We start from the raw sequence: 16923 nt of genomic DNA on the forward strand, positions 1-16923 counted from the left end.
CAGGACTATGACCCAACACACCTCCGGGCTGTGTAAGGGCTATTTGACCAAGAAGGAGAGTGATGGAGTCCTGCATCAGATGATCTGGCCTCCACAATCACCTGACCTCAATCCAATTGTGATGGTTTGGGATGAGTTGGACCGCAGAGTGAAGGAAAAACAAGTGCTCAGCATATGTGGGAATTCCTTCAAGTCTATTGGAAAAGCAATCCAGGTGAAGCTGGTTGATTGAATGTAAAACGTGTGTAAAGCTGTTATCACGGCAAATGGTGGCTACTTTGAAGAATCTGAAATATAAAATATATTTTTATTTAACACGTTTTTGGTTACTATGTGGTTCCACACACTGAGTGCCCTGTGCCCAAAGTTGATGCCCCGACTTTGGCGTGACGTGATTGTTGTTCTGGCTCGTCCTGCCCCCACACAATGCCAACATACCCATGATTGATCAATACCCTACTGTTTTCTGAACTGACCTATCCCATGATTGATCAATAACATGGTGTTTTCGGAACCGACCTACACCTATGTATCCCTCGCTCCCACTCCATCTACCAGAGTTCCCACATGCCCCTACGATGACCTACCTTTACACAGTGTGTGTGTGTGTGTGTGTGTTTTCTGATCTAATCTGTGCCATCGTTTCCCTCCTCCAGAGTGCCCACATGCCGATGGTCGATGCCCTGATGATGGCCTACACGGTGGAGATGATCAGCATAGAGAAGGTGGTGGCCTGCGTTAAACGCTTCTCCACCTTCAGCGCCTCCAAGGAGCTGCCCTTTGACCTGGAGGATGCCATGGTATTCTGGATCAACAAGGTATGGCGGGGAATACACAAACATGTATTTACCACACACACAATATTACAAGAGAGAGAGGTGTCTGTCTGTGTGTTTTAACGTACAGGTTCTTATTTTAGTTGTCTATCAGCAAGAGACATTCAGAAAATAGCACTTTAAGAACTAAGAGTGAATGTTGCTTTTGTTGCAGGTGAACCTGAAGATGAGGGAGATCACAGAGAAAGAACTTAAAGTCAAGCATCACCCGCTGGAGTCTCCCAATCACCAGAAGGTAAGTCTGGAGCAGCACAGTGCTCTCATGGCACTACCATAGATAGACAAGGAAACTGAAGCGCTAGAGCCAAAAGGGCTCCCATGGAGCTTGCTGCTCTTGATGCATCATCAGTCTCTATACTGCAGTCTATACATCCAGGACACATTCCAAGAATAATTGCTGTTGTAAAACCAATTTATTTGTATTTTTGCAGGGTAGTCTCATCGACCATATCTATTTAAGAAAGACCTGGTTCAAGTCAACATAGCTCTTTGTCTACTGCCATTTGGGGTTGAACCCTGATTGACCTCTGTTCTCTTAACCCTTAACCCGGAAGCAGATCCAATCCTGTCTGACCTTTGACCTTTCTGCTCCTATTCTTCCTGTCTGTCTCCTCCCTCCTCCCCCCTCCCCTCTCTCCTGCTACTTGGATAGTCTCCCTCCAAATGGTATTGGAAACTAGTACCTGTAAGTTGGCTGCTAATAGTCCCCCCTCTCCTCCCTTTTGCACGCATAGTTCTGTGTCTATGTACACACGCACCACACCACCATGGCTCATCCAAGCCCTTTCTGTGCTGCTTGTAGCCAGTGAGTCAGCCAGCCAGTGGGAGAAGGCTGGTGTTTTTGGTTATTCCATTTTTTAGTTGAGAATGTCACACTTGTCTAGTCCGGTGGTTTTGGGTATTTGGTGACAATGTATATTTTGGGTGAACAATGTTTTTTTTAACTTTCATTTCAAGCTGCTGCAAACTGTGGAGTCATAATGGCGTGTGGATAAGAGAGAAAGGTGTGTGTGTGTGTGTGTGTGTGTGTGTGTGTGTGTGTGTGTGTGTGTGTGTGTGTGTGTGTGTGTGTGTGAGTAAAGGAAAAACAGAAAATGTGTAAGTGTCTTGAGTGAGCGAGAGCCATGTATCCATCGCTCAGCCCTTGCTTTCCTTTGCTCATGCGCTGAGATATTGATGCCATTTCCACTTGTCCCCACAACCTTTACCATGCCCACCACACCTATGCTCTCTCTGTCTGCTGTACCCATGTGGTTTCTCCCTGGCCTCTCACGGTGTCTCTCTGCTCTGCCCGCGGTCTCCTTCGTACACTCTGCTGTCTGGGCGACTCAGTCTGATTTCATGCACGCCCTGGCCCACTGCATGCTGGAGCCAGAGGAGCTGGCTCCTTACTGTAGATGTCCCTGCCTCCCTAAAGATCTGGAACCTTCTAGTTGATCTTTTTCTGACTTGTCACTCTAGTTAGGCCTACCCATGTAGAATTAGCTACTTTCCAATTAAAGATTAGTGTGTTGTTTTTATGGTAGTTACACTTGAATAATTTAAGATTTGTATATTCAGATTGCAGGATGGGTTATTTTATTTGCTACTACTGTGGCCAAGTTGTGATTAGACTGGGAGGCCTATGGATTGAGATCCATTTAGTATCTCTTATCAGAAATTCATTCTGTAGGCCTTGTATTTGGTTGATGGTTGGAGTTTAGTTTGATGAATCATTAAGTTAATGTGGTTCATGCTGTTCAGCTAGTCCTGGCCAGGAGACTAGAGCATTGATGAATACAATAGGCTAGTTCAGTTTATTTTTTTATTTTTTACACCACACAGTTAGCCAGCAGAAGTGGGCCAGTGATTCCCATGTGACCCTCTTCTGTATGCTAGTGGCCTGGTTTGACTGTGGGGACCGTGACACCGCATTCACAGAGAGGTTTGTGAGGGTTGGTGGCAGACCAACCATGGCACCATGTCACACTTTATGAAGGACCACTCCACCCATCTCCACCCTCACACAGACAGATTGGGGCTTATTCAGGGAGTGCCACTAAATGAATTCCGATAGAAATGCATTGTCTAGACCGAACATGATTCTGTTTTATTCAATAGGGACCCGTGTCTGCCTTTGTCATTACATTCCTATCTACTCTTGTCATTATATTTCTATCTGCAACCTTATAAACACTGCCGTCCACTGAATAAGCCCTAGGCTGTATGGTAGGACTATAATAACTCAGAGGGGCTCAAGCCATAGAGATGGTCTGACTCTCTCCCTCCCCCTGGTGGTCAGGTACGGTACCGCCGGGAGCACACGTCAGGGCGCCAGTTGCCCTTCTTCCCCCTACTGGAGGACCTGATGAGGGATGTGTGTGATGGAGCCGCGCTCCTCACCGTGGTCCACTACTACTGCCCCAACCTCATGAAGCTTGACGGTAGGACATGGACGCTTTCCCACTCAACAAACTTCGGCTAATCATTAGATATGTTGAATGACTTTGATGGGAAGAGGAAGCCTATGCAATTTGATTCCCTGGTTAGGCCTAGTTAGAAGGCCTTGATTGAACTAAGCAATCACGAATGTCTTTCATCTGATTTCTAATTGAAATAGACCACGGCAAACTAGTGTTCTCTTACTGTAGTACGCCGAGTTGTGTAATATAATCCTGTGCTCCTATGTGATATCTAAGCAGCAGGTCTTTCAGCTCCATCCTGACCTTTTTGACCTGTGTGTCTCCTATCAGATATATGCCTGAAGGAGGTGACCTCCATAGCTGACAGTCTGTATAACATCCAGCTGCTCAAGGAGTTTGCCAACGAGTATCTCAACAAGAGCTTTTACCTAACAATAGAAGATATGCTCTACTCTCCACTGGTGCTCAAGGTAAATATTCCATATATTAGCGTTTATGAGCTGTTGCATGTACCAAACTACTTCTGGGATTTGATACCATACTCACAACAGTACTCTGCTAGCCCACAAAATATTGGTTGTTAGGGCGATAGTACCTAATCTCTCATGGGAGAAAGGCAATGTCATTGTGCGAGGCTAAGCTAGCCACGGATAGCTAGCTGCCAGGGCATTAGGCTACATGTCTGTTGTCTAACACGGTCCCTATTCTCTCCCTGCAGCACAATGTGATGGTGTTCATTGCGGAGTTCTTCTGGTGGTTTGAGACGGTCAAGCCAGAGTTTGTCCAACCCAGGACTGAGGAGTTCAAAGATGGTGAGCATCATCTGCTCTGCATCTGGTTCATTTGGGGATTGGGTGGGTGTGTCTGCTGTAACCAATAAGCTTGATCGTGCAAGAGAGCTACCAAGCTAGCAAGTTAGCAAACCAAATGCATAGCTGGAGCACTGAGCTTGAGATAATTTATTTGGCACATCTTAAGTGGTGAACCCATCTTTTTAATCAAATCAAATCAAATTGATTTATATAGCCCTTTGTACATCAGCTGATATCTCAAAGTGCTGTACAGAAACCCAGCCTAAAACCCCAAACAGCAAGCAATGCAGGTGTAGAAGCACAGTGGCGTAGCACGCACCCCTTGAGCTTCAGGGGGCCCCAAATCCTATATCTATCTATCTTATCCAGCTCTATGATATTGAGAATCATACCATTGGTATTTCAAAATACCCCAGTATACGGTGTACCGCCAATGCCTAGTTGAGGTATAGTGATGTACTGTGCATTATGTTGTATTTGTATGCGCAGGGAGGGTAGTGCCAAATGGGTGGATCAACTAAAGCTGTTGAACCTGTAAGATGAGGAAGAACAGTATTAATGGTTTCTTACTTATAGAAAATTATTTGGTTAAACTGAAGTGTCAATGGTCTTTATAAAAAAACATGTATTACTGTAATTCCCATAGCTTTTCATTGCACATTTGTAGGTAATCCCCTTGGAATTTTCAATAGTCTGTTATGTACTTTGACTTGCAGATTTAGCTGATCTTAACATAATACATTTAGACAGAACATGACTGGGAATGAAAATAAGCAGCTGCAGTTTCAATGAGACAATTTATAATATTCTCCACTCCTTACCCACCCACCTCTGTTTTGATTGATGCTTTTCCCCTCCTCTCACAACAGCCCGAGCCATGGCTCAGCCGAAGAGTGCCCGCCCCTCAGTGCCCATCTCCAACGCCACCAAGCGTAGCTTCCAGGTGACCCCTGGCATCACCGAGGCCTGTCTATCTGTCTCTGCCCAGAGCAGCCCTGATGTCTCCAACAGGTACTTCCTGCACCCTGCTGAAGACTCTGACCCTCTGTAAGTCTCTCCTTCCTCTCTCTCCACCCTTCTCATTTCATATTTCATCAACCTGTGTTTCCCATGTAGCGATCTTGGAAAATATTACATTGTTTCCTCTCACCTTTCACATGCATTTGCTGGCCCTTCTAATTTTTGCCCTCATTTTCTCCACTGTGTTTATCGATATTAGTTCATTTATGTTCCACAATCATTCCAGCCTTGAAGAAAGCATATTGCGTGAACATTGTGTATCGTGTTTGTTGGTTGAACTGTGGGAGGGTAAAAGATTAGGATTAAAGGGACAGTAGGTCAGATTAACAAAGACTATAGAGTCAACTGACTGATGTCTGTTTACTTTTAGTGTAAGAAGAACTGTTTGAAAAGGGAGCCTGAAATTTCAGCCTGTTTTGGTGGGATGGAGTTTTGGTTATCCATGGTGACATCACCATGCAGTAAATGAGTTAATAGACCAATAAGAGAGTTCCAAACCTCTCCTCCAAACAGCTCATTTTAAGTTTTCCCCTTCCCACCCAGACCACCACCAGACAGTCCTAGCAACATTTTTGCCTAAGAAATTGCCCTTTAAGACATCTTTTGACCATTTTAATTGAAAACAATCACAGTAAGGTACTTAATTGTTACCCAGAAATGATTTTATATTGAGATAAAACCGTTGCATTGGACCTTTAAAAATGTGAGCAATAAGAGACAGCTAAACCGATAATGTTCTAGGGAATCTGGGTCAATCTGCTTTACCGAAGGTGTAAGAGGGGCTAATCCCTTAAACTGTCCGTGTACTTAAGACCTCAATGAATTCACATAGTCTAGGAAAGGATATACAGTGCCTTTCGAAAGTATTCAGACCCCTTGACTTTTTCCACATTGTTACATTACAGCCTTATTCTAAATTGAGGGGCGGGGAACAATTTAATCAATCTACACACAATACCCCATAATAACAAAGCAAAAGACAGGTTTAGAAATGTTTGCAAATAATTATAAATAAACTGAAATCACATTTAAATAAGTATTCAGACCCTTTACTCAGTACTTTGTTGAAGCACCTTTGTCAGCTATTACAGCCTCGAGTATTCTTGGGTGACGCTACAAGCACACCTGTATTTGGGGAGTTTCCCCCATTCCTCTCTGCAGATCCTCTCAAGCTCTGACAGGTTGGATGGGGAGCATCACTGCATGCACAGATATTTTCAGGTCTCTCCAGAGACATTAGATCAGGTTCAAGGCCGGGCTCTGGCTGGGTCACTCAAGGACATTCAGAGACTTGTCCCAAAGCCACGCCTGCGTTGTCTTGGCTGTGTGCTTCGGGTCGTTGTCCTGTTGGAAGGTGAACCTTCACCCCAATCTGAGGCCCCGAGCGCTCTGGAGAAGGTTTTCATTAAGGATCTCTCTGTACTTTGCTCCATTCATTGGCTTCCGTCTGGCCACTCTACCATAAGCGCCTGATTGGTGAAGTGCTGAGGAGATGATTCTCTCATCCCCACAGAAGAACTCTGGAGCTCTGTCAGTGACCATCGGGTTCTTGGTCACCTCCCTGACCAAGGCCCTCCTCCCCCGATTGCTCAGTTTGGCCAGGCGGCCTGCTCTAAATCAATGTCAAATCAATTGAATTTACCACAGGTGGACTCCAATTACGTTGTAGAAACATCTCAAGGATGATCAATGGAAACAGGGTGCACCTGAGCTCAATTTCGAGTCATAGCAAAGGGTCTGAATACTTCGATTTATCATTATGGGGTATTGTGTGTAAATTGATGAGGGCAAAAAAATGATTTAATCAATTTTAGAATAAGTCTGTAACAAAACAAAATGTGGAAAATGTCAACAGGTCTAAATACTTTCCGGATGCACTGTAATCCAGCAAAAATATAATTTTAGGAGTACAGCAGCAGACAACATCCAAAGACTGACTAGGTAGGTAATCGAAATGGTTTGTGTGCGTGTGATTCACAGTACTAAAGGAGGTCCTGCTGCAGCCTTCAGCACCTCCCACCCACTCCTCCCTCTGAGGCAGAGACAACAGAAGCAGCAACAGGGAGAGGATGGATCGGGTGAGGGCACCACACGACACAACACCACAGTTACCATTTACCATAGAAGGCGATCCAAAACCACCCATAGGCACATTTTAGAAATTACATTTATACTTTGGTTATACTGATGGTTTTCTCTAGTGTAGCTTTGTGTTGTAGTGGAATAATACTACAGCGCACTTTTCAATGTCAGATGGCTTTTCTATTGTGTATTATAGGTAGCTGTATGGTCAATGTTTTGTCTGTGTGTGTCTAGGAATTAGAAACCGCTCCAACTCCTTGGAGAACAGACAGCCACGAGGTTCAGTGCAGGCCTGGCCTGACAAGAGACAGAGGTATAGTGTGACAATAACACCTTTCTTAATTAATAATACATATGTTTATCAGAATCTGGGGATCTCCGATTTTGATTATTTTGTTTAACTCCAGATAGCCTGATTTCTTATCCTTTACAAACTCTGTTTCTAATGTTGTGTTGATCATATTCATGATGTATGGTGTCTCACTCTTTCTTCCCCCTCCAGGCCAATGTCAACGCTCAACCCGTACACGTTTGGTATCTCAGCCACTGACAGCGACGCTGATATAGCCTCTGGGGACAGTGTGAGTCTGGCCCGCTCCATCAGTAAAGACAGCCTGGCCTCTAACGTAGCCAACCTCACCCCCAAACACCAGGGTCTCACCCCCCAGGGCCACACCCTGATCGGCCCCGCCCAGGTAGGCCGCGCCCCAGTCAGCCCTATACCCCGCCGAGTCAACGGCCACGGCCTGCTGGGAAACGTCAACATGGAGGAGGAGGAGGAGGAGCAGCTTGTGTCGGTGATGAGGACTGAAGCGTCAACCGCTCTCCCCAGTCAGGGCGAGGCGACGCAGCCAACTGCTGGGGCCAGGCCCAAGGATAGCTTTTACTTAGAACCACTGATGCCTGCTGTGTTGAAATCGGCAAAAGAGAAGTCTGTATGCCTGAATAAGGAGGAGGAGAGTGGGGAGGTGGGGCGATCGTGGGGAGCGGGGTCCATCCGGAGAGTAGAGGGGGTGCCTGGACTCGCGGCGTCGGCCAGGAGAAAAATCCCCACCAGCCTAAATCGGACCTCTACTCCCACTTCTAGTGGGGAGTTTGCCGTGTCTGCTGAAGCTTCATTGGCTGGGCCACCCCAGGGACAAGGAGCCTGTAAAAACCTGGTCACCAGTAGTGTGGACCCCTCCTCCAGAGAGCCACCTGGGGGCTTCTATCTCCACTCTGACAGTGACAACCAGAATCTTGGTCAGGACCTGGAGCCAGACCTGGACGAGGCTGATGAGGAGGACCTGGATGAAGCTCTCACCACCAAGGACCCAACCAGGCCTAGGAAGGCCTTCGATGAGGAGGAAGAGTCAGCCAAGCTGCAGGAGGACCTGAAGGAGAAAGAGGACAAGGATAAAGGGGATGATGGTGGTAGTGGACGCTCCAGCCCCTGTCTCAGCACCCACTCCCAGGCTAGCAGCCTGGCCAGCGGCAGTATACGCATGACCAGCTTCGCTGAACGCAAGGCCCAGCAGCGCTTTGGCAGCAACCATGACCTGCGACCCAGCGCGTCCAGCTCCCAAAGGACCACCCCAGACGGCTCCGAGTGCAGCGGGCCCCTCTCTCTGCCCACCTCCTGGAGGCTGAAGAGGGACCAGAGCCCCTCTTCGCCCCAGGGGTCGCGGGGGGACGGTGGCACCAACTTGTTGGCTTCTGAGCTGGTCCAGCTCCACATGCAGCTGGAGGAGAAGAGGAAGGCCATCGAGCACCAGAAGAAGAAGATGGAGGTGCTGTCAGCCAGACATAGACAGAAGCTGGGCAAGGCTGCCTTTCTGCACATCGTCAAGAAGGGCAAGAGCGACACCCTGCCCCACCCGCTCAAACCAGACTACAACTCCAAAGAGGAGCTCAACGGCGACAAAGGGGGGAGCTCGAAAGATGACTCGTGCCTGGACGCACTGAGAGTGGCCAAAGAGACAGGGTCTGCCACCTCGCCAGTCCCAGATGCCTTAGAGATGGTGGAAAGGAAGTGCAGCGGTAGCACTGGTCTGCTGCTGGACGAAGAACTGGACCTGAATGAATGTAACCGCTCCATTGAGATGCTGAATGATGCCATCGGCAGCATCCAGCAGCAGATGATGCAGCTGTCCCTCCAGCAGGACCTGCTGATGAAACAGAATGTACAGTCCCCTCCCGGCCCCCCTCCTCCCAACGACAAGACCAGCGGCTCTGAACCAAAAGCCCAATCTGCCGCCCACTTTGTGGAGATGGGCAGCGGCGCACCAACCACCGGTACCGCACCAACCAGGAAACCCCCCAAGCTGACCTCGGCCAGAGGCCCAAGGTCCAAGCCGTCTGAGCTGAAGCTGGTCAAGGAGCACGGGCGGCAGGGCCTTACCTCCAGCAGGGCAATCACCCCCACCCACAGCCTGGAGACCCTGCCCCACTTGAGGCAGTTCCCCGGGGGCAGGTCCCCCAGGGCAGACCCCCCTGACACCAGAACCCCCTCTGTTGGTGGAGAGACAATCGGTGTGCAGGACAAGCCTGGACGGAGCGCCACCTTTAGGCTCAACGATGAGGCTAACCTGCGCACAATGGCCCGTATCGACCCGGTAAATGTCACCCCAGAAGTGTCCTTTGAGTGCCTGTCCAGTACCTTGAGGGAGGGGGAGCTGAATTCCTCGGACAGCTCTGGGAAGGAGAACGTCCCCTTGGAGGAGGTGTCATGGAGCAAAGCCCCCCTGATAGAGGTGGACCTGTCAGACCTGAAGGACCCAGAGGAGATGGAGGGAGACTGTGGTCAAAACAGCACCATGGATGGGGAAGACGGAGAACAAAAGTCTGGCCTGGGATTCTTCTTCAAGGTGTGTTTGTGTGTGTGTGTGTGGTTTTCTGTCAGAAAAATTTTCCGCTGGACAATGTGACTGGGAAGATTTTAATTTACCAGACATTTGAGGAATTTACCAGACGTCCATATGCGTTCCAATCTGAGATGATCCATATTTACGTGTCCTTAAAAACAGCCTATAACAAATTACAAAAACACGAGGCTTTTCTGTGTTTCGGAGTGTATGAGATGCAAAACGCCTATAGTTTTTTTACTTTTCTAAAATAATGATTGTCCACTTCACGGTTCAGCTGTCTGAGATTTGAGCACTAAATGCATCAGGGCATGCGGCCTATAGGCTTAGCGGTCCAGTGTATGATATTAATATTTAAAATATATAAAGGAAGAAAAGCTTAGGCCTTGTTCCAGAGCGATAGAGATATGCTGGCGGCATGCTACATCACCAACGTTAATTTCTTTATCCTTGTCAGATAGGCTACTGTGTCTGCTATAGAGATAAAGACGTACAGAAGGAGGCTAATTACTTCATTTTTTTTTTAATCTGAATATTTTTTAAATAAAAATGATCTTTATGTTGTTAGATTATAGGAGTAACTCTGGTAGGCCTAAAACATTCCTAACCTCAAGTTCAACTGTCGAACTCTGTTGGATTGCCGGTGCGAAATGCCTTCATATCATAGGCCTGCAGTAGCTAAAGCATAGCTTAATTTAGCCAATGAAAATGTCTCAACAGAATGAAACAAAACATGTTTGCATATTTAAAGAACTCGTTTAGATTAATATCGCTACAAAAATTAAGCAATAAGGCCCGAAGGGGTGTAGTATATGGCCAATATACCACAGCTTAGGGATAATATATAATAATAATATATGCCATTTAGCAGACGCTTTTATCCAAAGCGACTTACAGTCATGTGTGCATACATTCTACATATGGGTGGTCCCGGGGATCGAACCCACTACCCTGGCGTTACAAGCGCCATGCTCTACCAACTGAGCTACAGAAGGACCACTGAATGTTCTTAAGCACGATGCAACACGGAGTGCCTGGACACAGCCCTATTGGCCATATATCACGAACCCCAGTGGTGCCTTAATGCTATTATAAACTGGTTACCAACGTAATTGGAGCAGTCAAAATATTTATTTTATCATACCGATGGTATATGGTTTGATATACCACAGCTTTCAGCTAATCAGCATTCGGGGCTCGATCCACCCAGTTTATAATAAGTGATGTACAATAATAATGATCAAACCAATGATTGTACTTTCACCCAGGATGCAACTATTTTTACGCTGTAATGTTAAAACAAAATCGGACAACCCTATAGAAGAATAGTTTACATATTTACCTAGTCGGGTTGTTGTGTTCTATGCGAGATAAATATTATTCTCGAGGCGCTTTCAAGTTGAGAGCCATAGGGAGGGAAAAATGTATTCTGATAAGCAGTCAACGCACAAAAATTCTTAACACAATCGCTGGAAAACCCATGTTTGTTTATTTATTTGTTTTATTGTTATACATTTTTTTCCTTTGTAATTTTCCCCCATTTTTCTCCCCAATTTCGGGATATCCAATTTCTAGTTACGATCTTGTCTCACCGCTGCAACTCGGGAGAGGTGAAGGTCTAGACATGCGTCTTTCGAAATATGACCTGCCAATCCACGCTGCTTCTTAACACACTGCTCGCTTAACCCGGGAGCCAGCCCTACCAATTTTTACGGAGAAAACACTGTTTGACTGAACCCAGCTTGCAGGCGTTAGAGCTTGCAGAGCCAACGAAAGCCTCCCCTAACCTGGATGGAGCTGGGCCAATTGTGCACCTCCCTCTATATAGGGATTAAACCCCTGGCTGTAGTTGCGCCTCAGCAATGTGATGCAGTGCCTTAGACTGCTGCGCCGCTCGGGAGGCCCACCACAAATGTGTTTTGAAAACAGTTTTGGCCTTTTTATTTCTCTACTTCAATTGTGCGAGTTGCATCGTTTTACAAATGCATTTACAACCGGACTTTCAAGCATGGTTTAGGCGCAGCTGCGCAACACAGAGCTTAATGGGGACATGGTATCTTAAAATGGCGTTGGCATAATTTCATTATAGAAACATATATTTTTTTCGTTTATATATTTATAATAAAATAATTATTAACAATCAGGATGTTGTGTCTAATGGGGTAAATGTAGATAGGCTGAATCCTGGGATTTGTCCATGTAAATTGTATAGCCACTATGTTGCATCAGTTGGGCTACAGGCAATGCGATTTGCGCATCTAAGAATATAGACCATTCATAGGTTATTATTTAATTTAGGTTATTATTTAATTGAACCTTTATTTAACTAGGAAAGTCAGTTAAGAACAAATTCTTATTTACAGTGACAGCCTAGAACAGTGGGTTAACTGCCTTTTTTCAGGGGCAGAAATGACAGATTTTTACCTTGTCAGCTCTGGGATTTGATCCAGCAAGCTTTTGGTTACCGGCCCAACGCTCTAAACCATTAGGCTACCTGCCGTTATCTACATGGTCCAATGTGTAAAAAATCATTTTAAATTTCCAATGCAGCTGTTTTTATCTCAATATCAAATAATTACTGGGTAACAATTTAAGTACCTTGTAATAGTTTTCCATTAAAATTGACAAAAATAGCTGAACTATTTTACACTGCTCGTTTCATCAGCTGTTGTACAATATGATACAAATCACAGGAAACAATGTATTTTGACTGCACTGGACCTTTCTAAAATATTTTTTTTATTGATATGTTATTGGGCACATTGCTGGTGGTGGAAATGATATTTTAGATGGTGTCAGCGTAATTTTATTTAAACTCATTTTGGACTAGAATGTATTTTTTTTAAGTCACCAGGACTGAGCTTCTCAGTTCTACATAAAAATGATCTCCGGGAGGACCCAGGACCACCTAAGCAAGGGAACTGGAATTGACAAACTTGCTGTTTTTAAAAATGGTCCTCTTTTCCCTAAAGGCATGATGGTTATGCCTTTCTTACATGAAAGGAGAGGTTGACAATCTATCGGAGATTGATTTAGGTTTCAGTAATGGGATTTCTTTGTTGTTGCTTTAAGCCTTGTAATTCCGAAAACAAATGAACGTTCCAAAATTGCATTCTACCTTAAGAGCGATTTGCACACAGGTAGCCTGCATTTGGTTGTGCTAACGTTCTTCTCATCTTTGTCCACTACAATAGGCATTTTCACTAAAGGCAAACTTTTTTTTTCTTTTTTTTCTTTCAGCTTTCATTTTACTTCAATGAAAAATGCCTCCATCTTCACAATAACAGTAGCCTAAGGCCAGGGGTAGGCAACTGGATTCAGCCGCGGACCGATTATTATAATTTTTTTAATTGTCCGAGCGGATGGTCAGGGGGCAATTATAATCATTTGTAAGCTGCAAATTGACCATAACGAAGCCTAAAAATAGATTGTATTTGAAAATAGTTTCATATCTTGAATTACATGAGACATGATCACATACAGTATGGCTCTTGGGAGCAGATTTCCCCCCAAATTTTGTTGCTAAATTATTGTGGGCCAAGGCTCCTCTCACTAGTTCTTTCTCTCAGCAGAAGGTGCACGTAAAAGGCTGTGCGGGAATGGTGCTGTAGCACAAAGTCACGTTGTATGATTGGTAGCCTAATTGGGAGATTGTTTTTCTCCCGGCCAGGCTACAATTTTTTTTTTTTTTTTTATTGGCCAAAAGCCGGCAATTACCGGCTAACTGTGAGTGTGTGTCATAAAGTGGACAAGATATAGGACTATTCTCATCTTTTGGGTGGTCGAATGTCTAGGACAGGCAAAGGTATTACATCATTTTTATAGTACAACATTTCCCGGGAAGGAATAATATCAAATTCTACATTTTGACTGAATAAATAAAGCAGGAGACGAGGGAGGAGACACAGGCAATTGTTTGTGGCGTAAATCAAGTTTTATTGAATGTCATTGAGTAAAATGCTCCCAGTAAGTGTGTTGTATTGTGCCACAGGATGAACAGAAGGCGGAGGATGAGCTGGCTAAGAAGAGGGCAGCGTTTCTCGTAAGGCAGCAGAAGAAGGCTGAGGATGCCCGGTTACGCAAACTACAGCTGGAGGCAGAGACTGAACAGAAGCGGGAAGAGTCCAGGTAACAAACATGACGTCTTTACAACCAAATCAAAACTATGTCTGCAAGATCAGTCATAATGCTCAGGTAGGATAAGTCTGTTTTTAAGCACTAGCTTAAAAACCACCAAAGGCCTCCCACAATAGCGTGTGTTACCGGTATAGTCACAAGTTTTGCACACCTGTGTATTTGCTCTTTACACCTGAAATGTAGTGCGTACGGCTCAGTACATGCCTGGGGCCAAGCTTTCTGCCGTCCAGGACCTATATACTAGGCAGTGTCAGAGGAAGGCCCCAAAAATTGTCAGACTCAAGTCATAGACTGTTCTCTCTGCTACCGTAAGGCAAGCGGTACCGGAGCACCAAGTCTAGGTCCAAAAGGCTCCTTATCAGCTTCTACCCCCAAGCCATAAGACTGCTGAACAATTAATCAAATGGCCACCTGGACTATTTACGTTGACCCCCTACCTACATGTACAAATTACCTCGACCTCGACCTGTACCCCTGCACATTGACCCATGTATATAGCCTCGTTATTGTTATTTTATTTTTTACTATTTTTTTTTAAGAACTGCTTTGCTGGTTAAGGGCTTTTAAGTAAGCATTTCACGGCAAGGTCTACACCTGTTGTATTCGGCGCATGTGAAAAATAACATTTGATTTGAAATGAAAAACACAGAAAATGGCAGTATTGTCCCTCCTCCGTCCTCTTCCGTGTTAAGTCTTTTCAAATTCTGCAGTTGTTGAGCCTGTGGTCTGTCTCTCCCCCTAGGCGGAAGGCGGAGGAGGACCGGATGAGGAAGGAGGAGGAGAAGGCCCGTAGGGAGCTGATCAAGGAGCAGTACCTGAGGAGGAAGCAGCAGGAGCTGATGGAGGAGCAGGGCCTTGGCAGCCCAGCCAAGCCCAAGACCCCCAAGACCAAGCCTAAGAAACCCAGTCACCAGACTCACAGACCCAAGTCTGTGTTCAGCAGAGAGGAGTCGTCCAGCGACACCTTCTCTTCCAAGTGCTCTTCATCTACACGTAATAACCACCACACTTTTCTTCATCTTACTAGGCCAGGGGTTAATAACTCCTGTCCCAGAGGACTACAGTGTGTGCAGACTTTTATTCCAGTCCTGCACTAATACATCTCATTCAGCTACGCTGGGAGGAAAAAAAACCCTGTTAACACTGTGGTTCTCTGGAACCAGGATTGGTTGACATCCTTGGTCCAGGTCAGTTTCATGTCTCCCAATTCCCTTTGAGAAAATATTGCCGATTTTGCAGTCATGTGTTTCTGTGTGGGGATAGGAGTGTAAATAGGAAGAGTTAGCTATACTAAGATGGAATCTATATTTTGGTGCTCGGTAGCTGACAACCTGAGCAGTGCCCAGTCAGGCTCCAGTCTGTCCCTGGCCTCTGCTGCCACCACTGAGGCAGACAGCGTTAACTCTGGAGGAGCAGGATCCCAACGGTAAGTGCCCCAAAATATGTAGCTGGGTGCTTGTGTAAGAATTTTGGTTTGGGTGTAATTGATGTCAGTGTTTTCTACCTCTCGTGTGCCATTTTTAAAACTCTTCTTCTTCTTCTTTTTTTGATCGTCATCCGTGTTTTCTGCTTTCCGTTGCCAGTGGTGAGTCTGAGTCTTTCCCAGGCCTGAGTCGAAACGCCAGTCGAAACACTGAGAGAGACTGGGACAACGGCTCCACTGCATCTTCAATCAACTCCATGGCAGAATACACTGGTCAGTACACATGAAAGTCAGTCTCTTGTCATACTGGGAAACAGTCTTTCTCATAATGTTCCAATTATATTCCCGTAACACCCCTACAATGTTCCCACAAAACCATTGCTCTGCTCACGTTCTCCTCGTCTCTATTAATGTTAGCATTTAATGCTAAGACTTGTCGTTCCACTGTGTCCCTCAGGTCCCAAGCTGTTCAAGGAGCCCAGTTCCAAGTCCAATAAGCCCATCATCTTCAACGCGATCTCTCACTGCTGCCTGGCTGGCAAGGTCAATGAACCCCAGAAGAACACCCTCCTCGAGGTAAAGCTTTACCTAACTGTGAAATGCTATTAACGTGCACTCCAAAGCAAATGGTCACGCGCACACAGGTGAGCCATCATTTCACTGGTACGATCGATATGGATATTCAAGATAATTTACTGATTTAAATTACTGGAATAATTGATCTCATTTGAATTAATTTGGTTATCCTATCCAAATTCATCTGAGGAGCACCATTTAAGGGTTTTGCTATAAAGACCCCTTGAATTAACACTATCAGTAGTAATTAACTGTTATACCGTTGTAATCCTATATCGACAGTAGTCATAATCAACAGTCAATTTACTATATTTTCATTCTGAACGGTCATCTGACTTCAATAATCGAATTGCTCCTTAGGGACTTCAATGCAACAGATATATGTCAAAGTTGTATTGCTAGACTCAAATGGATTGAAAATTAAGGTTGGCACAATTGTCTTAATAGACACAAGATACAAAGGGAATGCAGTACAATCACTGAAGTAGGAAACTCTACAGCTTTGTTTCAGGCTAATGTACTCGCAGACAGATGTGATAACACTTGAACAGGACTTTGGAGAATTGGACAAGATATAAATGTGTTTATACAAGAAACTATCTCTTGGATGAAGTACATACAGTAGTAGTCCCCCAACACACAAAAAAACAGGCCATTCAGTCGTAAAGGGAGAGCAGTTTATTTTTCTTATAATAGCCTTTAAAGGGGTACCGTCTAATACAAACTAACTTTTGACCTGAAATGTGGTACTTTAAGGATTTTAGTTTTTCATCCCCTCTCTCCCCCCCCTTG

At 45.2% G+C, this 16923-nt stretch overlaps 1 protein-coding gene across 3 annotated transcripts in view; it reads left to right on the plus strand.

The window, feature by feature from the left end:
• The window catches only part of camsap1b (calmodulin regulated spectrin-associated protein 1b), a 41257-nt gene that overhangs the window by 21489 nt on the left and 2845 nt on the right, over positions 1-16923 (plus strand). The window contains exons 4-18 of one of the 3 annotated variants that reach the window (XM_035786244.2): positions 657-818; positions 991-1071; positions 1489-1521; positions 3118-3259; positions 3569-3708; positions 3957-4050; positions 4920-5061; positions 7051-7148; positions 7387-7465; positions 7655-9998; positions 13987-14123; positions 14875-15125; positions 15456-15558; positions 15716-15828; positions 16013-16131. In XM_035786244.2, coding sequence (XP_035642137.1) covers positions 657-818; positions 991-1071; positions 1489-1521; positions 3118-3259; positions 3569-3708; positions 3957-4050; positions 4920-5061; positions 7051-7148; positions 7387-7465; positions 7655-9998; positions 13987-14123; positions 14875-15125; positions 15456-15558; positions 15716-15828; positions 16013-16131 — 4038 coding nt within the window. Of the gene's footprint in view, positions 1-656; positions 819-990; positions 1072-1488; positions 1522-3117; positions 3260-3568; positions 3709-3956; positions 4051-4919; positions 5098-7050; positions 7149-7386; positions 7466-7654; positions 9999-13986; positions 14124-14874; positions 15126-15455; positions 15559-15715; positions 15829-16012; positions 16132-16923 lie in introns of all 3 variants that reach the window. The other 2 variants (XM_035786242.2, XM_035786243.2) reach the window with 2 other exon arrangements.

The sequence above is a fragment of the Oncorhynchus keta genome, chromosome 14 (genome assembly GCF_023373465.1).
Source record: "Oncorhynchus keta strain PuntledgeMale-10-30-2019 chromosome 14, Oket_V2, whole genome shotgun sequence".
NCBI classification, from domain to species: Eukaryota; Metazoa; Chordata; class Actinopteri; order Salmoniformes; family Salmonidae; genus Oncorhynchus; species Oncorhynchus keta.